This window comes from Giraffa tippelskirchi, chromosome 4 (assembly GCF_054371585.1).
Source record: "Giraffa tippelskirchi isolate mGirTip1 chromosome 4, T2T-mGirTip1v1.2.pri, whole genome shotgun sequence".
NCBI classification, from domain to species: domain Eukaryota; kingdom Metazoa; phylum Chordata; class Mammalia; order Artiodactyla; family Giraffidae; genus Giraffa; species Giraffa tippelskirchi.
The window spans coordinates 3,524,375-3,542,603 of NC_137278.1; the positions used below are offsets into that span (position 1 = coordinate 3,524,375).

The window sequence follows — 18,229 nt, forward strand, 5'->3', positions numbered from 1 at the left end:
CTCCGTGAGTTGTCTCCAGGGTTTTGCTAGAGGAAACGAGGAGAAAACCCGCCGAGTGCTCAGGACTGTCCTGGCCATGCCACGTGGGGGAGGCCCATTTGTCTCCCCACGGTGAGGGTCCCGGGAGGGGTGGGGGCCCGCGCCCCTCCAGTGATCCAGTGATGGGGCCGCAGAGCTGCCAGCCCATCCCTCGCTCACCCAGCACCCGCCTGCTAGCCCAGGACCGGACCCCACGGAGTTGAGATCCACAGGCAGAGACGCCTGGTCAACAAAGTCAAGCCAGTGTGAATTGTCATCTGCAGTTTTGTTTTTTTTACTGTGGAACACTTCAAGCTGCCCTGCCTCTTGCCCAGCCAGCCCGCCCTGTGGGCCAGTGGGTGAAGGGAACTCAAAGATGGTGATCTGGTGCCCTCTTTGCAGGGCTGTGGCCTGAGGCACCCTTGCCATCACATGTACCCCCGGCAGAGACCCTCCCTCTTATCGCTTTCCCGCTAGACTACCAGGTTGGGAGCAGGAGGTGGTGAGTGGGGGTAAGATATAGGTGACTTCTGGGAGCTAAAATCAGAGGGCCTAGCAATTTGAACGTCTTGAAAATCCAACGTTGCAGCAAATGCTCCAACGCTAGACTCCAGTGTGTCCCACTCGAGACACACAACCCTGCTGTGCCTCCAGGTGTCCACAGGGCTCGGTCACTGTGGCCTGGCCCAGCAGCAGCTGTGGGCCGACCCTAACCCCACAAGCTTCATTATCAGCACAAACCACCCGTTAGAACAAGGATAACAATGTGATTCTCAAACATAAAGAGCAGGCTAAATTAGGAAAAAAAGGGACACTGCACATGACTTTTATTAGAGTTTATTAAATAAGAAAACTGCCGATTTGAACAGGAGAAAAGGACGTTTATTTAAAAAAATAACACCCACAGGAAAACAGCCAAAAAGGCATGTAGTGTATGTTACAGCTCCCCTCCGATAGGAAGGAGCTGGAAGGCACCCTGGGAGACCTCGAGCTGACCCGGGGGCTCGGCCCACGCTCCACGTCCCTGAATCCTGCATGTTGCTGCACAAGATGCCGCTGGAAACGCCTATCAAACCCTCCAGCCGAAGAGTTCCCAAATCTGAAGGCCCATAGAGAGATGCCCTTAGTGTCCCGCCGTGGAATGCCTGTGCTGACCTTGGTCCCTAGGGGACAACAGCGACCACCTCATGGGGCGTCTGTGCTCAGACCACCAAGCGCAAGAGCCCTCCCCCGCCAGAAGCTGGGGCGTCGCCAGCAGGCCAGGGGCGCGGAATGAGGGCAGTAAGGCACGCGTCCCTGTCCGAGGCAAGCACGTACGTTACGGCTCGTGTAGTGCTTCTCTCCTCACAAAAGCAAAGACGGTCGGCGTAACTCACCTTACAGCTAAAGCTCTGGAATGACGATGGGAAACACTACAGAACCGCTGCTTTCCTTTACTAACTTAAAAAAAAAAAATCACTAGTTTTTATAGAATTGCCTTCGAATAGATGATCAGCGTCTATGAAGCGGTATGGAGCTCACCTAGAAAGGCTACACAGAAGCGCAGGTGCGGCTCCTGCATGCGGCTGATAACACTGCTACAGGTCATGAAGTTAGTGTCTCATGATAAATAGTTTTACTGTGGGTGACGACTGCACAGTCAGAGACGTCACGGCATCTTGGAATCCATCGGGAAGTGGTTTCAGGATGTAAACAGAGCTGGGAGGTGGAAGCATCTCCGTGGTTCTCACGACTCGTCCCCTTGGTCTTTAATCTCAGAAATTCTGTCTATAGATTTAAGGATTTCAGCAACGAGATTCAACGTTTCAGCTCCAGAAACCAGCTGCCTGAAACAAAAGCCCAGAGGTGATGGGTGGCTTCTGTTAGTCCAATTGCTCCAGGGCAGCAACAGAAGCACTGGACTTCCCTGGTGGTCCAGTGCTTGGGGTTCACGCTTTCACTGCAGGGAGCACGGGTTTGAGCTCTGGCCAGGGAACTAAGAACCCGAAAGCTGTGTGGTGCATCCTGACCCCGCCCCTGCCCCACAAAAATACTCCCCCAAACCCCTCAAACAAACAAAAACAAAAAACCCAGAGTGTTAAAGCAAAGAAGTTCCCGAGCAAAAAGGTCAGCTTGTTCGAGATCAGATTTACTGTATTCAACTTAAAAGTGACGGGTTTCACTATCTGCGGTTGTGGCTGGACACCACCGCCTGCCGAGCTCAACCCAGCGGGAGACAGAGGACGCCGGCCAAGGACACCTCCCGGGAGCATTGTTCAAGTTATGTGTTTTTAGAAGACAGACAGTACCATCATCCTTTTTCACACAAAACCTTGGTAGATGTCTTGCAGGCAATTAAGACCTGCCTGATGTTAACCCTCAAGCCTCCCAGGTGAGAATGGTTATGTTATCCCCACGTGGATGGGGAGGCCCTGCTGGCCGAGGCTGCGTCCTGTGACCCTGGAGTGAACAGGGTTGCAAGCCCCGCCCCCCAGCCTGCAGCTTTGACAGCGGCGAAGGCCCCACACTCACTTGATGGAGGCGTGCGCGTTGTTCATGACCACGCGGAGGTTCTGCAGGGCCACGTCCGTGTTCTGCTTCACCACCGTCAGGCTGGCGCCCTGGCCTGACCGCAGGGCTTCGTTCTCACGCTTGAAGTTAGAGATCTGTGCCTGTGGGGAGGGGAGATGTTACGACTTTCCTGGCTGAACAGGAAAGTGGCTAAGAGGCCATCGACTGAAACCAAACACCGCACCCGAGGTAGTGCGGCCAGAGGACGCCCCATCCGTCCCCACGATGAGACGTCCTTCCCTGACTGCAGTGGGGGGGTCCTGGAAGACACGGACCTCTCGCCGTGCTGGCACCTCGCCCACCATCTAGGGTGCTCGGACCCATCCCCAACCCCGTGTGGGACTCGACCAGGAGGCCCTGAGAAGGCAGCTCTACTGTCCCGATGCGGGCACTCTGTCCTGTTGGGAGTGGGCTGGAGGGGAGGGTGGGGAGGAGAGGCTCTTTCCCTCAAACGTGAACCGGTGAGGCCCTCTTGCTAGTTACCTGGAGCAAGCTGACTTCCTGTTTCAGTTTTAGGACGTGATTTTCTGCCTTTACTGCCCGTTTCTGTGATTCCCCAGACCAAAAAAGAAAAAAAAAAAAAAAGCCATCACTGACATGGTAGCTTGGACGCAGAACGCGTCCCTCCGTTCCTGTCCCTCCCTGTCACCTGGCGGGCCCACCTGCTGGCTGGGCAGCCCACAGTGAGGGACCCCCGCTCACGGCTCCCTGCCTGGGCCCCCACAGGGAGCGACACCCAACACTTCACAGGGTGCGGCCAGGCAGGCCCGCCCGCCTCTCCCGCTGCGAACAGGGACCCTGTCTGCTCACAGTCATGAGCTCCAGATTCTGTTCCACCTGCTGCACCACCGACTCCAGGTCGTGATAGTCACTCTCCTCCTTGATCATTTTCGCTTCTAACTTCCGCTCAAGCGTCCTCACCCTAGTTAAGGAAAAAGCCTGGGTTATCAGGAATTCCTGCGACTAATTTTAAGAATGATAGACTATCAGGAGTTTTAACTGGATTAATCAGATAAAAACCACAAGAGCACCTGGAGGGCACAACCTTGGAGCTAGACACAAGTCAGCTGACGGTCAGGGGTGACGGGGTGGTGGGGGGAGGCGTCTGACAGCTCTGCTGATCTGCCATCAAGTGTGGTTGGTTTTGCTCCAATGTTTTCAAATAAATTTTAACGTAGAACATAAGAAACGGACCTGACACTGAGGATTTAATGCGATAAAACCCAGGCTCAGTCCAACTCTGATATTTCATTATCGTTTTTACAGTGGTTTCTCTGAGGGTCAAGATATGGTTTGAATTGCGAGCCTATCTAAAAGCTTACATACATTTCTGTTTGAGTTTCAGAGAAGCTCTGAACCTCAGTCAGCTTTCTTCTTAGCTTAGAATTCTCATCTTTCAGCTGCAAAAAAGAAAATCCTTATTAGAAATTCAGTGTCTCACTCAAAAGGAGTCTTCATTTTCACAATTTGGCTCTGGAACTTCTTAGTAAACAAAAACATTCCAGAGGATCACCCTATAGTCCATACAGAGAAACAGAACAAAAGCGTCTGCTTTTTAGAACCTGTTCGACTCCAATTTTACTCAGACCTAACGACTCTTAGTGACTGTAATCTTTTCACCGGGCAAGCTGTCTCCAAGCTGTTGGCTGGAGTGGACTGTTTTCTGAGGGGTAGTGCTTTGAGGGTCTCCCCCAGCCTCTGTTCATGCTGGAGATTGGCCCCCCAGCAGTTCTCCTTGGGACTTTCCGGGCGCCCAGCACAGGGGGACTCTGGCGCAGCTGCGGCACGACAGACTTTCGTCCTTGGAGCCCAAACCCCAGGCCATGGAGGGCATCGGGGGCTTCGGCATCCTCCGAGAATGCTGCTCAGGCACGAGCGCCGACGCACAGCCCCCCCTCACTTACTGCTTCGTAACTTATCTGCAGCGTCCGAAGGTGCCTGTCCCCCAGACTCTCTCCGTGGGCTGTGAAGTCAGCGCTGGGGCTCCCCGTCGGGGAGATGCGAGAGTCGGAGTCGCTCAGCGTCCATGGGGGCAGAGACTCGGGCCCTACCAGCTCCGATGGGTTGGAGAAAAAGGAGACGTACGTGCTGCAGGGTGATGAGCTGGTGGCGACCCTGGAGGAGTGCGTCTGCTCCATGGCGGACGGCAGGTAGGCCCCGTCCCACCCATCCTCCTCGTCCTCGTCCTCGTCCAGGTCGCCAGCCCCCGTCGGGTCTTCGAAAAATGGCTGCTGATATTCCAGGCCATAGCCCACAGTTTGGGAAGCTGGGGAGGTGCAGTCGAGTCCCAGCGAGTGCCTCGTGGCTTCCTAGAGAAGGCAGGGAGGCAACGCTCAGACTCAGGCCGCTGCAGGCCGTCCCTCCCAGACGTCTGCTGTTGGCACAGAGAGAAAGGACCCTGGTGGCCCTGAACCCCACGCTGTTTCTCCGCAGGGTGCACCCGCTGCTCCGCTTTGCCCCTCATCTCACACCTCAGGAGAGAGATGTTCTCCTGAGGGTTTCTAGGATCGCTGCAAATGTGGCCTCAGGTTTACCTTCGCGTAAACCCTGCTGTCGGTGTCCTCTTTCGACAGGCCCAGGTTCTTGGTCTTCAAGAACTCTTTAAAGGAAAATGGGTTTGCCGCTTCGAGATCTCCGAGTTTATCATCTGAAAGATACCAGGTGTCACACAGGCGAAAAGCCTCCGGAAGGTCCTCAGAGGGAGCTCCTATTCACTGCTCTTGCCTGAACGCGACCCTACCTATATCAGGAATGCTTATGTCCCTCCTCAGACCTCAGTGATACTGGGAGATGACTAGCTGCCGGACAGAACGGACCGACTCGGGCGTTCGAGACTCTCCTTCCTGTCCCCAGCCCCGCGCTCCCTGCACCTTGTTGCCAACGGGCTCCACCTGGGGCCTGTGCCCAGCCAGAGGCTCCAGGAGCAGCCTGCAGCGGAGCCAGCAGTACAGATGCACGCTGATGTCAAGTCACTGCTCTGCCACCAGCCTTTTCCCGCCTCGCCTCAGCTTTCCCTCTCTCCCCCGCTCCCTGGACACCCAGGCAGCCACACCACAGCCCTTTCAACCCACCAAGGACGCCCAGCCCAGTTGCCAGTCCTATTTGAAGTTGGCTCCTGTGACTTCAGCCCCCTCCCGTCTCTTCAGACCCCTCAGGCGTGACTTCCCTCCTGCCCTGTGCCCTCCTTCCCTCCACCTGAGGGTGAAGATCAAATCTGTGGGGCTCCACTCCCACTGGCTCTTCTGGGCTCCAGGTATACTAGTTAAAGGCTGTCACATCTACAGCCCCACCACTGGGCACGTGCATGGCACGTGGAGACATGGATGGAGAGAAAAACAAAGGATTACCGAACTACTCTACCTCCAAAGTGTGTGTTCTGAGCTCCTGGTGGACCTTGCTTAGCACACTTCCCTTTTCCATAGCCAAAATCTGCAGAGAGACACCATCACCCCACTGTGACCACACGAGTGCTCTATGACCACAGCTTTCTCTGACACGGGGTCTCTACTGCAGTGGTTTCTCAGCCTGGAGGACGTCTAAAGCACATGTCCATGGACTCCTGCCTCTGGACATGGTCTGGCTGCCATGGGCCTTGGCATCTGTGATTCTGAAAAACCTCCCGATAGGATTGACGCCCAGTGGGGCAGGCGTCTTGTGGTACCTCCTAAACGCCCTTGTGGGTGGTCAATGGCTCTCAGACCCGGAAAGAACCACCCAAACGCCTCCCGAATACCCTGAAGGCCAAGCGGTGTTAGACCCGTGGGGAGAATTAAGAGGAACTAAAGCTGGCCTCCGCCCAGCTGCGGGGGACCAGAGAATGATTTAAGCCTGGTCTGCTGAAGGCTCCCTCATCCTTCCCACTTCGAAGACAGGGTTTCCTGTGCTCACCCTGGGCCTACCTCTAAGCCAGCATTTACCACGGTGTACTGGAACTGTCTGGCTGGCTGAGGGTGGGGCGGGGGCGGGGGGTTCTCCACTATCAGACTGTGAGCTCCAGGGGGCGGGACTCCCAGCCCCTTTCCTTCTGGACTCCCCAGCGCCCGGCAAAAGGTGGAGCTAGTGGTCATCGCGAGGCCGGGGGTGAGCTGCGCTACCGCGCGGTACCTACAACAAGCGCCGGCCCCGGGAGGGGGTGGGTCCCTGAGGCTCGTCTCTCACCTGTGTCTCCCACGGAAGCTAGCACCGGACTGGGCATATAGCACATAAACGTCGGCCGAATGCCGAGGAAGTGGGACTCCAGGTCCCTGGCTGGGGGGCGCTCACAGTCTAGCTGGGGGAGACAAGACCGGCGCTCAAAGAACGCGGGAGCTGTAATAACAACAAGAGCGACTTCACCCGCGCGCCCGCCTCACCTGGACCTCAGCACGGCCGCCGGGCCGCGGCCGCCGGCCCGCCCCCCGCCCGCTCACCGTCCGGAATGACGAGGCTCCGGGCCCGGGACAGTGGGGTGACGCCCGGGCGGTGCGCGTAGCCCGCCATCGCCGCGGGCTCCGCGGCGCCGGCCCTCCTCAGCCCGGCAGCGGCGGCTCCATGGCCCCGGCTCCGTCCCGGCCGCGGCCCGAGTCGTCCGCCTCCGTCGCCAGCCGCTCGGCCGCCGCTCCGAGCCTCTGGCCGCTGCTTCCGCTCCGCGCACCGGAAGCGCGAGGCCGAACGCCGCGGGCGGGCGCGGGGGGAGCGGGGCGCGGGGGGCGGAACAGGAAATGACGACAGAAGCGGTGGGCGGTGACACAAGATGGCGGCCATGGTGCTGGCGGCGACGCGGCTCCTGCGAGGCTCTGGCGCGTGGGGTCGCTCGCGGCTGAGGTGAGCCGAGGGCGGGCCGGGGGTCGACCGGGGGCCGGGGCAGCCCGAGCCCTTCTGGATGCCCCGCCTCTGGCTTCCCCATGTCGTGTCGCGGCGGCCGGTTAGCGGGCTGGGAGTGCGGGACCCCGGCCCCGTGTCCGAGCCGACGGTGGCGCTTCCTCGCCTGGCGTCCCGGGCTCCTGCCCCGAGCTTCATGCGCCTCTCCTCTCCCTCCCGTTTCTCCCGGGCGGTCGGGGGGCTTGTCCAGTGTCACGTGTCATCTCCGCCTCGGGCCCCTTCCGGCCGCGTGCCCCCTTGTGAGGCTCAGCCCGCGGGGCCTCAGCTCCTTGGGGCCCGCGGAGCCAGGATTCTGTGGTGGCCGGAACCGTGGCCTTGGCCGCGGTGCTGTGTGCCTTCTCTGGACGTTTGGCCTTTTCCCACACTGGCACTTTCGTTTAGGGGACAGGTGGGGTTTTGCCTTCTCGTGTACAGGAGTTGCGTGGGAGCCGGGTGCTATGATGGCAGAAACCCGGCAGTGGGTTCCGGCAATCGCGCACCCAAAGTATCAGCTTTGAAGGGAATAAGCCGCAGTTCAGCGGTGGGAATCACTGCAGGGAGACTTAACTTCAGGAAGAAAGAGGAGCAGCCTCCAAGGAGGTGACATTTAAGCCAAGAGAGGTGGGGAGTGAGAGAAGGGTCAGCCCTGTGAGCGGTGCCGGTGAAGAAAGAGGGCAGGCCCAGCTGTGGGAGGGATGAGCCCAGTGTGTTGAGAGAGTGAGCAGCGGGCCAGTGGTGCACCTGGTGTGGCGAGGCTGGACCAGGTAGGAGATGAGTGTGGAGAGTGAGTCGGGGGTCAGACCATACACAGCCTTTGGGACCTGGTGAAGAGGTGTGGCTTCCATTTAGACTCCAGGGCGGCTGTGGAAGGGCAGAGCTTCGTCAAGCGCTCTGTGTGTAGAAATTGACTTAACCCATACAGCCCCACCCTTAAAGGGCGGTTACTGCTGTTTCACAGACACGGCACCAACTTGCCGCAGGTCCCTGGGCTCAGCCGGAATTTGTTCCCTCAGTGGTGCTCTTGGTCACTCCTCTGCTCTGCCTCGGGTGGTGTAGAGATTCTCTACATAAGGAGATACGGATTTTTTTTTTTTTTTTTTTTTTTTTTTTTAAATTATCTATTTATTTATTTTTGGTTGTACTGAGTCTTCATTGCTGCATGGGCTTTTCTCTAGTTGCAATGCACAGGTTCTCATTGTAGTGGCTTCTCTTGTTGATGAGCATGGGCCCTAGGTCTGCAGGCTCAATAGTTGTGGTGCACAGGCTTAGCTGCTCTGAGACATGTGGGATCTTCCCAGACCAGGGATTGAACCTGCGTCTCCTGCATTGGCAGGCAGATTCTTTACCACTGAGCCACCAGGGAAGCCCAGGAGATACGGATTTTTTAATGCATGTGAAACACGGCTGCACCTTGGCGGCCACCACAGGCTCTTCATTCTCTCTCCTTTTTTTTTTCGCAGTTGTGCCAGGTGTCTTGCGGGATGTCCATTCCCCAGCCAGAGACGAACCTGGGCTCCGGCTGTGAAGGTACTGAGTCCTACCCACTGGACTGCCAGGGAAGTCTGCATCATCTCGTTTTTCTTGTACCTGTTTCAGGTTTGGAGACCCTGCATACAGACGGTTCAGCAGTGGTGGCGCCTACCCCAGCATCCCCCTCTCTTCCCCCTTGCCTGGAGTACCCAAGCCTGTTTTTGCTACGGTTGATGGACAAGAAAAGTTTGAAACCAAAGTTACCACACTGGATAATGGACTTCGTGTGGCATCCCAGAATAAGTTTGGACAATTCTGTACAGTAGGAAGTGAGTACTGTTGGTGGTGGTGTGGGTGGTCCTGTTTGTTGTAACACGCACACGCCTCCGTCGACTGTTAGTTGTAATTAAAACATTGTTAATGACCTGTAGCCTGAGTGAAAAAGCACAGTATAGGATCTGAAAATTTAGTAGCTGGAGAATGAACAGTGGCTATCTTGGTGGTGGGTTTTTTCCTCCCTCTTTCTACCTTTCTGTTGTTCTAAAAATTTTCTACTACGAACATAAAGTGAACAATCCTGTAAATACTGACAGATGTATATGGCCATGAAATGTTCAGAATCAAGACAGCGTACATACTTGTCATCCTCATGTGTTTAAATTTGGTTGTTTAGTTGTATTCACACTTTTAAAAGGTTTGTCTTAAGTCTTTTCTCTTGACCGTTTGGTTTAATCTGTCAATTTTTCTCTTTATCACCAGTTCTTATTAACTCTGGATCAAGATACGAAGCGAAATATCTTAGTGGAATTGCTCACTTTTTGGAAAAATTGGCATTTTCGGTCAGTGTCAGTTGGTCATTTTGAGTCTATGCTTGGGAAGAACCTATCCAGTTTTGCTCTTTTAGAATGGCTATTTCCATAGGTGGTTAAGTTGTTGAGTTGATATTAATTAAAGGTATTTGAGTTAAGAAATAAGTTGATTTAATGTGTTTTGAAAGCAAAACTAAGTATTTTCTTAAAAACTGTATTTTGGAGGTTGTTTTGGACTGCTTATTTGGGTTTTCTTATTTTTCCTAGTCTACTGATCGATTTGACAGCAAAGATGAAATTCTGCTTACCTTGGAGAAGCACGGGGGTATCTGTGATTGCCAGACATCAAGGTATGCTGGTTTCACATGCAGACTGCTCTTGCATCACGTGGAGCTGCTGCTCTCATCCTCGGTCAGAGTCCCCTGAACCCCTCCCTCAAAGAGGCTGGGGAGCTGAATGGTGAGAAGCAAGCCCTGGTCCAGGCAGAGAACTGGTGAATTGGGAGAGTGGTACGCTTGCACAGAGGAGCAAACTCTGAGGGCCACAGGGTCTCCAGAAGGCCATTTCCCTGGTCACGTGAGATGGGCTGCTGGCTGGGCACAGGGGTGCGGAGCAGAGCCTGTCTCCACGCTGCCCACACATCAGGCAGGGACTGCACCACAGGCGACGGGCAGAAGAGCCAGGGACCCAGAATGTGGTGGGAGTGTGGACGATGGGCCTCTAACTTGGTCTGGAGTCTGGAAAGGAATGGTGGGTGACTTGACGTCGGGCCTGGTTCTTGAGGGAGTTTGCCAGGTGGAACGAGGGGAGACAGCGGCTCCAACCTGGAGAGTAGCAGTTGCAGAGGCTCAGCCTGAAGAGGCAGGGGTCTGTTTGGGAGAGGGGTTCGCAGACAGCTCGGGCTGTGGTGGACAAAGGCAGGTGGCATTTGTCTAGTGTAGAGCGTGTTCAGAAAGCTCCCTTCAGGGCAACACGAGATGAGCAGACAGATCGCACTTTAGGGGCGGGGCATGTCGTGCGGCACATGGAATCTTACTAATAGTTCCCTGACCAGGGATCGAACTTGTGCCTCCTGCAGTGGAAGTGCGGGATCCTAACAGGGACCGCCAGGAAGTCCCGGGTCACACTTTTTTAAGTGGTTGGTCATTTCCACCTGAATGCTACCTAGTGAAATGACAAGAATTAAGAGTTAGCGTGGCCTCTGTGTTCACGTGTTCAAAAAGAAGTCTGTTGAGAAGCTGGTGGTTCCCAGCTGCCTGTGCGTGAAGTCAGACTCCCTGCCTGAGATGTCGTCTGGAGCCTCTTCTCCATGGCCCCGGGTCCCCTTCTGGTCAGGCGGGCCTGAGTCCTGCTCCCACACAGCCCACCCACTCTCAGCTCCCCGCCTGGTCCTCTATCACTACCCTGCTCAGGACAGCCCCTTCCCTGCGGAGGCCCTGGCGGCCGTCTCCGCTCCAGGGCTCACTCCTCTCCTGTGGCCGCTGCGCGCTCGGTGGCCTCCTGCCTGACTGCCCCTCCGTCCCCGCGTGTGGCTCTGTGGTTATCAGCGCCCATGCTTCCCCTTCCGAGGTGACTCGGTGCAGCTGTGCCATCACAGCGCTGCTGTCACATGCAGTCTAAGCTGTCCCAGCTGTCTAAGGCCGGGTGTGCGCCCACGTGGACAGTTCACATACCAGACACTCGGCATGGGGGGCAGGAATAGCTTTGGAGGGAGCCTGTGCTGGTCAAGACTGCTCAGAGCCGCCTCTCCAGTTTGGCCGGACAGTGTCTTCCACTCCAGCGCTTAGCCTGCGTGCAGGTGTGGTTCGTGCCTACCGAGGGTTTACACTCGACGACAGGAAAGGGGAGAAGCAGTAGGTGTGGGCTGACCCTGGATGCAGAATGGTGTTACCCCCACCCCACCTCACGTAGACCTGTTGTGACCTCAGTGCCCCCAGGGTTGGTTTTCTTGGTTTTTCCAGAGACACCACCATGTATGCTGTGTCTGCTGATTCTAAGGGCCTGGACACGGTGGTGGGCTTGCTGGCAGACGTGGTCCTGCACCCCAGGCTGACAGGTGTGCATTCAGGCTGCTTGAGGGGTCCCTGGGTGTGGGGTGCCTGGAGGTGTGCATGGTGTCCTTGGAGCCTTGGGCTGCCCCGTCAGGGACGGCTAGCACAGGGGCGCTGGGAGCCATGCTCACAGTGAGAAACTGCTTGATGCTGGATACGTGACACGGCTCGCGCTGCTCCGCACCGTCTGTAGTGAAAAGGCCCTTTCATTTCAGGCCTCTCGGTCGGTGTTGACACACTGACCGGTGTGCTACCAGGAGTCTCCGTGTCCCTGTCTCCCCGGCTGCCCCCAGCCTTACAGACGGCAGGATTTGAGCTCCCTGCCGGGAGTGGGGCCAGACTGGGCTGGCTACGATGTTTCACAGCAGCCTGGCCTTGGGGCCGTGGAGGAGAGCGGAGGTCCCAGGCTACAGGACCACATTAATGGTCTTCTGGCATTTGTTCCAGTGACCTGAGTAAATGCCTCCCGACGGTCTGTGCGTGTGTCTGGGTAGACGGTTGGGGACCCAAGTGCCTCTTACGGGAGGAGGTCGCGCCTCAGAGCAGGTCCTTGTGGTTGCCTCGTGTCAGACCCGGAGCATGCCTGGTTCTCCAGTCTGCCCGCGGGGTGTGCCCTCTCCCCCCCAACTCGCACATACGTCCCCCAGGATTGTCCTGGGGGAAGGCAGAGGAGACTGCCAGCGCCCACGGGTCAGTGACATGGCCTGCTCAGGGACCCAGGCTCCAGGCGGCTCTGTCTGAGCCTCTGTATGGTTCTTGGCAGACGAGGAAATTGAGATGACGCGCATGGCTGTGCAGTTTGAGCTGGAGGACCTCAACATGCGGCCCGACCCGGAGCCACTCCTCACCGAGATGGTTCACGAGGTGACGGTGTGGGACGGCCCTGGGGCCTCACCAAGGTGGTTCACGAGGTGGGGCGGCGCGGGACAGCCCTGGGCCGCCTCTCGGAGCGTCTGGGAGTCTCAGTGTGTCAGTTGTGCCTGTTGTCAACTTTCCAATCCTCAGAGCAATGAGAGCTCTGGGGTGCTCCTTTTATTTTACATTTGTTGTGAGTTCTCATTCTGGAGAGGCAGATCTTCCTATATTTTTGTAAACACTCAAAGCTGCTCCGCCAAGTGGTAGCTGAAGCAAGCAGCTGGCGGGCTTTCCCGTCGGGTGGGGATCGCCGTGGGCCGGCTCTCGCGGGGCTCTGGCCGCCTTCCCTTTGTCACTTACTTGTGCTCCTCTCGCTTCCTTTGCCAAGGCTGCGTACAGGGAAAACACGGTGGGCCTGCACCGTTTCTGCCCTGCAGAGAACATCGGAAAGATCAACCGGGACGTGCTACACTCTTACCTGAGAAACTACTACACCCCTGACCGCATGGTGCTGGCCGGGGTGGGGGTCGAGCACGAGCGCCTGGTGCAGTGCGCCCACAAGTACCTCCTGGGGACCCGCCCCGCCTGGGGCGCTGGGGCGGCCGTGCACGTGGACAGATCGGTGGCTCAGTACACAGGGGGCATCGTCAAGGTAACGCCATGACCTCGGGCTGCGCGTGCTTTCTCGGGCTTCTGTTTAGGGTGCTGTCTTACGTTTATGCTGCAGGTGTTAGAGTTGATGGTGTTGTCACAGCTTCACCTTAATCCGAATCCTCCTTAGAGCTGAGTTGGGCTGGAGCCAGAGGCGCGAGTGGCTCTCGCTTCTCCAGGGCCTCCTGATGTTCATGCGCGACTTCTGTAGGCCTGTTCCGAGACCCCCTAGCCTGCGGAGCGCTGAGGCCCGGTGGTCCATCTCCGAGCGAAGGCCACCTGGCCTGAGCAGTGGCCGAGGCCCGGTGGGCTGTCACTGAGCGCGCCCACCCATTCTGCTTGGTTGCAGCTGGAGAGAGACATGTCCAACGTCAGCCTGGGCCCCGCCCCTTTCCCTGAGCTCACGCACATCATGATCGGCCTGGAGAGCTGCTCCTTCCTGGTGCGTCCCAGTGGCCTAGGGTCTGGGGCAGGCATTGCCCTGCTGAGCACTGCCCCAGCCTCCCCCTCAGGACGGGGACTTAATCCTGAGCCCCGCCTTGTGTCCCTGAAGGAGAGGGACTTCATTCCCACCCCTCCCTGGCCCCGTGTTGTCACAGGAAGGGGCCTTCATCACTCCCCCACCCTGCCCCATGTCCCCACAGGATGGGGACTTCATTCCCACCCCACCCCACCCCCGTGTCCCCGTAGGAGGGGCCTTCACCCCCACCCACCCCGCCCCGTGTCCTCACAGGAGGGGCCTTCACCTCCCCCACTGACCCCCTCCCCGCCGCCCCGTGTCCTCACAGGAGGGGGACTTCATCCCTTTCGCGGTGTTGAACATGATGATGGGCGGGGGCGGCTCCTTCTCGGCCGGCGGGCCCGGCAAGGGCATGTTCACCAGGCTCTACCTCAACGTGCTCAACAGGTGGGTGGGGTGCCCCGCGTCCAGCTGCGTTGGGGCCGTGGCCTGGCCGAACCCTCTCGGGGGTTGTGACACCTTTCCGGTGTCCCTCGCAGACACCACTGGATGTACAACGCGACCTCCTACCACCACAGCTACGAGGACACCGGCCTGCTGTGCATTCACGCCAGCGCTGACCCCAGACAGGTGAGGCGGGGCCGCCTCACCCGGGACCGGCGGCCGAGGCCACGGGGCTCAGGAGGCATGCTTGTGCTTCATGCTCTCTTGCAGGTTCGAGAGATGGTGGAAATCATCACGAGGGAGTTTGTTTTAATGGCTGGGACTGTGGACGTGGTAAGGACATGCCGTGGTGTGGGCTGGGTGGAGCGTGCAGTGTGGGGGTAGCCAGCAATGGGCCCGTGTTCCGTGCCCACACCAGCAGCGTCTCAGCAAGGACAGCGCAGCTGGCAGGCGGGGGGCCCGTGCTCCCTGGTGTCCCTGCGGAGGAGCCGGGGAAGCGCCCCACAGAGCGAGCCGGCCCCCTGGGGCGTTGGTCTTGCTTTTTATGGTTCTTTGTTCTTAAGCTTTTGTTGCCCTGTTTGCTTTTTATGCCATGAGCATTTAGAAGTTTTGTCTTTGCCTGGATCAGAGCTGGCGCAGATGAGCAGGTTCTGTATACACGGGACACGGAGACCGTGTTCATGCCCACCCACAGGCGCAGCGGCGAGCCCAGCGCGGGAGCCGTCTCCTCTGGGTTGGTGCTCCCCCTAGAGCCTCTCTCTGCATGCCCCATGTGCAGAACATGCAGTCACCACACATTCCCTTCCTAATCAGAAGAAGAAGCGTGGCATTAACAATAAAAACACGTTTCAAAATTTACACTTGACTCCATTAGCGTCCTACTAGAAAAAGAGTTTTTCTCTCAGCAGAAGGCAATTTAAGACAAAGTATTTGCTTGAAGTTGCAAAAGTCAGTGAGACCTGTTTTTAGGTCAGGATTCATCACACTTCAGTGATACAGAGTCAGCAGCTGATGTGTCTTCCAGGCCTGCGAGCCCCTAGCGCCTCTCCGCAGCCCCACCTCTGCTCTCAAGCTCCGGGTTGGGCCTCAGGGACGTGACCCACTGGGCTGTCACAGTCTTAGACTTTCTCGGTCACAGAGGCCCCAGGTGGAGATCTGGTAACGTGAGCGCCGCTGCCTGGGCCTTGCTCCTGGGCTTGCGGGCGGCCCTGAAGCTGGCATCCAGTTTGTTTGCCTTGTGATTGCCACGTGCGGCTACCTTTGCAGTCCTGCAGTTTGGGGGTTTGAGGTTTTTCCTGCTTGTGTCGCATGGCAAGCTTTTTAAACACGAGCTCCGGGGAGGCAGGACTTCTCTCTGTTTGGAATGTGGTCAAGGCCCCCTTAGTGCAGTTCCTCCCCCCCACCCGACCCGGAAAACCCCTAGGATGAAGCCCAGCGGGACTTGCTGGCGACGTGGGCCAGGGCGGGCTGTCCTCCCTTATTCAGCCCAGGGTGAGCGAAGACCCCTCCGCAGGACACATCCGTCAGCCTCTCTGCTGCCAGGGCCACGTGCCACTGGCCAGGAGGCGGGGCGTGAGCTCTGGGGATTGAGCTGCGTGCCCCCACAGGTGGAGCTGGAGCGTGCCAAGACGCAGCTCATGTCCATGCTCATGATGAACCTGGAGGCTCGGCCCGTCATCTTCGAGGACGTGGGGAGGCAGGTCCTGGCGACCCGTTCCAGAAAGCTGCCCCATGAGCTGTGCGCGCTCATCCGTGAGTATCGTTCCCAGGTGGGGGCCCCGCAGGCTTGCGCCCTGCCTCGCCCTCCCCCCGGCGTGCTTCCCAGCCCTGCGAGCGCCAGCTCAGTGCCTTTCTCATGCCACCCCAGCTTTTTGCCCCCTTACACATGGGCCTCGCAGCCCCTCCAGGTTTAACACAGGTTCAGTGGGGACCTGGGTGGAGCGTGTGTGGCCCAGAGCCTGCTGCACGTGGAGGGGCAGTAGCCCCCATGGCGGCTCTATGCCAGCCATCGGTGGTCTCCCTGCCTGAACGTCCAGGCATGCCCTAAGCTTCATCTGCCTATGACTCTCTTAGCTTCTGCAGATTTCTCTGGGGTCTGCAACCCTAGAAGGGTTCGCCTGCCACTTTGTGGAGGCGTCTCACTGGGGTGAAGTGTCTTCCGGGTGTGGGGGCCCACTGGGAACCGCGCTCGCCACCCGCCGTGCGTGGACCCTTGTCCTTGCTTGGAGAAGCCCCTTGACCCTTGAGTATCACAGTTCCGACCTCCCCGAGGCCTCACCTTCTGTAGGAAGTTAGTTCCCGGGGTGTCAGTTCGTCCTCTGAGGCTGGGCTGCGTGTACAGCCCCTCAGCCCCCTGGTTCCAACCCCTTTCTCTGTCCATGCAGCCCTGAGGGGTAGTTTTTCCTCTCCTGTGGAGTTGTTATGTAGGTGACTCAGATGAGGTCTTTTTTTTCCCGTGGTTATTACTAACTTCCGTGGAAATGAGCACCTCCTTGTGTGTCTGAAACTGACGCTAGCCTGCTCACTAAGACCTCGCCCTGACTCGCTGTGGTCCTCTCTTGGCTGCACTTGGATGCTCTGTGGTCCCTAGCACCACTCCCTGTGGGTGGGGGGCAGCGGCGGGGGGACCCCTCCGTCTGTCCAGGGCCGCCACCACAGTGTGGAGAGGACTGGGATAGGGCCAGGTCCGGTGTGGCCCTGACACCTCGGCTTCTCTGCCAGGCGACGTGAAGCCAGAGGACATCAAGAGAGTCGCCTCCAAGATGCTCCGCGGGAAGCCCGCCGTGGCCGCGCTGGGGGACCTGAGCGACCTGCCCACGTATGAGCACGTGCAGACAGCACTGGCCAGCAAGGACGGGCGCCTGCCCCGGACGTATCGGCTCTTCCGGTAGAGGCACTGTAGCAGCGTGCCCCCCGTGTGTGTCTCTGGGGTGACGTCAGGGCAGACATTCATGGGCTGGGACTTCCCTGAACGTGAGTGGACAGTTCACCAGAGCACGCTTCCTTTAGAAGGCCAGCCAACCAGCAGAATAAAGGCTGCTCTCCGGCCCTGTGGCGGGAAACCAGGGGATTCGCGGGGAGGGTGGAGCAGCTGATGGGGGTCAAGCCAGGCTCACCTTCCTGCTCACCCAGGAATCTGGGCGGGTGGGGGCACCACGCGGTTCCCAAGACCAGTGGTGTTGGAGTGGGTGAGGCCTGACCTCTCCTTGGAGGCCAGCAGGGTCCACCAGCCTGCCCACTTCTGGAGGCTGTGGCCATCCACACCAGCATCTAGGGGTCCCAGGGTGACCCTTCGTCCCATTTGACTCATGTGGGGAAGCTTCTTGCTCTCCTGACCTCTGAGGTGTGCGGACGCTCCTGCTTGACTCATGTGGGGAAGCTTCTTGCTCTCCTGACCTCTGAGGTGTGCGGACGCTCAGGCAGGGCTGCTGGGCCTTCTTAGACTTGACTGGGGGGTGTGCTGGACGGAGCACCGAGACTGTGTGTGGAGCCCTGCAGGGTCAGGCGGCCTTGGCGACAGGGCCCTGTGGGGCCTGGGCACTGCACTGGCTGCCTCGTCCTCCTGATGCTGCTGTGGTTCAGATGGTTGCACAGAAAAGGATGCACAGCTTTGTAGAGAAGAGTCGACTCCAGGCCATGTTTTTTGAAACGCCAAGTGCAGCCCCTGCGGGGAGCAGGAGTGATCGCAGGCCATCAAATAAATGTTTCGGCTTTGGCGTCATCTGTCATGTCCACTCGCCTTGCCACAGCCTGTCGCCACATCTCTGTCCCTCTGCTGCCGCACAGGAGCCCTGGCTTGGGTGGGAGGCATCCAGTCCCTGCCCTCACTCGCCCCTCTGCTGCCGTCTGCTGAGTGGGAGCCCAGGGCACGCGGCAGGGGGCCAGCAGCAAGGAGCCTAGTTGTTGGGACTTTGTGTGGTCACGGCGATGGAACGGAGAGGGAGGTGTCCTGGGAGCTGGTCCCCGCCAGGTGTGTCTGCTCTGGGGGCTGGGGGCCCTGGGGGTTTTCTGTTTGCTGGACGCCTGCCCCCACCCCTTCATGGGCCCCCCACTGCACTCAGCCTCACGCGGGGGCCTTTCCC

The 18,229-nt window shown here is 58.2% G+C and overlaps 2 protein-coding genes across 16 annotated transcripts; one reads left to right on the forward strand and one right to left on the reverse strand.

Moving 5' to 3' along the window:
• Positions 1 to 878: 878 nt before the first annotated feature.
• On the reverse strand, positions 879 to 7,202 carry ENTR1 (endosome associated trafficking regulator 1). 13 transcript variants are annotated; one of them, XR_014082183.1, is made up of 10 exons: positions 6,978 to 7,202; positions 6,727 to 6,876; positions 5,929 to 5,997; positions 5,103 to 5,215; positions 4,473 to 4,877; positions 3,895 to 3,968; positions 3,379 to 3,490; positions 2,944 to 3,114; positions 2,530 to 2,693; positions 879 to 1,844 (listed from the first exon to the last, which is right to left on the reverse strand). XR_014082183.1 is itself a non-coding variant. In XM_081590691.1 (10 exons), the coding sequence occupies exons 2-10, from the start codon at positions 6,770 to 6,772 to the stop codon at positions 1,816 to 1,818; spliced, it is 1,047 nt and encodes a 348-aa protein (XP_081446817.1). In that variant the 5' UTR covers positions 6,773 to 6,838; positions 6,978 to 7,202; the 3' UTR covers positions 879 to 1,815. The 13 variants fall into 13 exon arrangements, 12 of the variants coding, with proteins under 12 accessions (XP_081446817.1, XP_081446809.1, XP_081446806.1 ...); XM_081590691.1 differs by having other exon boundaries at positions 879 to 1,840; positions 2,530 to 2,669; positions 3,052 to 3,114; positions 6,727 to 6,838; XM_081590683.1 differs by having other exon boundaries at positions 2,530 to 2,669; positions 3,052 to 3,114; positions 6,727 to 6,838.
• Positions 7,203 to 7,292: 90 nt separating this feature from the next.
• On the forward strand, positions 7,293 to 17,868 carry PMPCA (peptidase, mitochondrial processing subunit alpha). 3 transcript variants are annotated; one of them, XM_081590676.1, is made up of 13 exons: positions 7,293 to 7,816; positions 9,004 to 9,206; positions 9,637 to 9,716; positions 9,954 to 10,036; positions 11,648 to 11,742; positions 12,501 to 12,601; positions 12,981 to 13,244; positions 13,593 to 13,685; positions 14,032 to 14,150; positions 14,243 to 14,333; positions 14,418 to 14,480; positions 15,755 to 15,899; positions 16,869 to 17,868. In XM_081590676.1, the coding sequence occupies exons 1-13, from the start codon at positions 7,452 to 7,454 to the stop codon at positions 17,036 to 17,038; spliced, it is 1,872 nt and encodes a 623-aa protein (XP_081446802.1). In that variant the 5' UTR covers positions 7,293 to 7,451; the 3' UTR covers positions 17,039 to 17,868. The 3 variants fall into 3 exon arrangements, 2 of the variants coding, with proteins under 2 accessions (XP_081446802.1, XP_081446803.1); XM_081590677.1 differs by having other exon boundaries at positions 7,293 to 7,371; XR_014082182.1 differs by lacking the exon at positions 14,032 to 14,150 and having other exon boundaries at positions 14,151 to 14,333.
• Positions 17,869 to 18,229: the final 361 nt, after the last annotated feature.

Coding starts and splice junctions, on each gene's coding strand:
- ENTR1 (XM_081590678.1), bottom strand. CDS start 7,047: ATGGCGGGCTACGCGCACCGCCCGGGCGTCACCCCACTGTCCCGGGCC. Junction 4,878..5,102: donor ACAGCAGGGTTTACGCGAAG/GTAAACCTGAGG, acceptor TGCCTTCTCTAG/GAAGCCACGAGGCACTCGCT. Junction 3,115..3,378: donor AGAATCTGGAGCTCATGACT/GTGAGCAGACAG, acceptor GGGGAATCACAG/AAACGGGCAGTAAAGGCAGA.
- PMPCA (XM_081590676.1), top strand. CDS start 7,452: ATGTCGTGTCGCGGCGGCCGGTTAGCGGGCTGGGAGTGCGGGACCCCG. Junction 7,817..9,003: donor CACTTTCGTTTAGGGGACAG/GTGGGGTTTTGC, acceptor TACCTGTTTCAG/GTTTGGAGACCCTGCATACA. Junction 14,334..14,417: donor CCAGCGCTGACCCCAGACAG/GTGAGGCGGGGC, acceptor GCTCTCTTGCAG/GTTCGAGAGATGGTGGAAAT.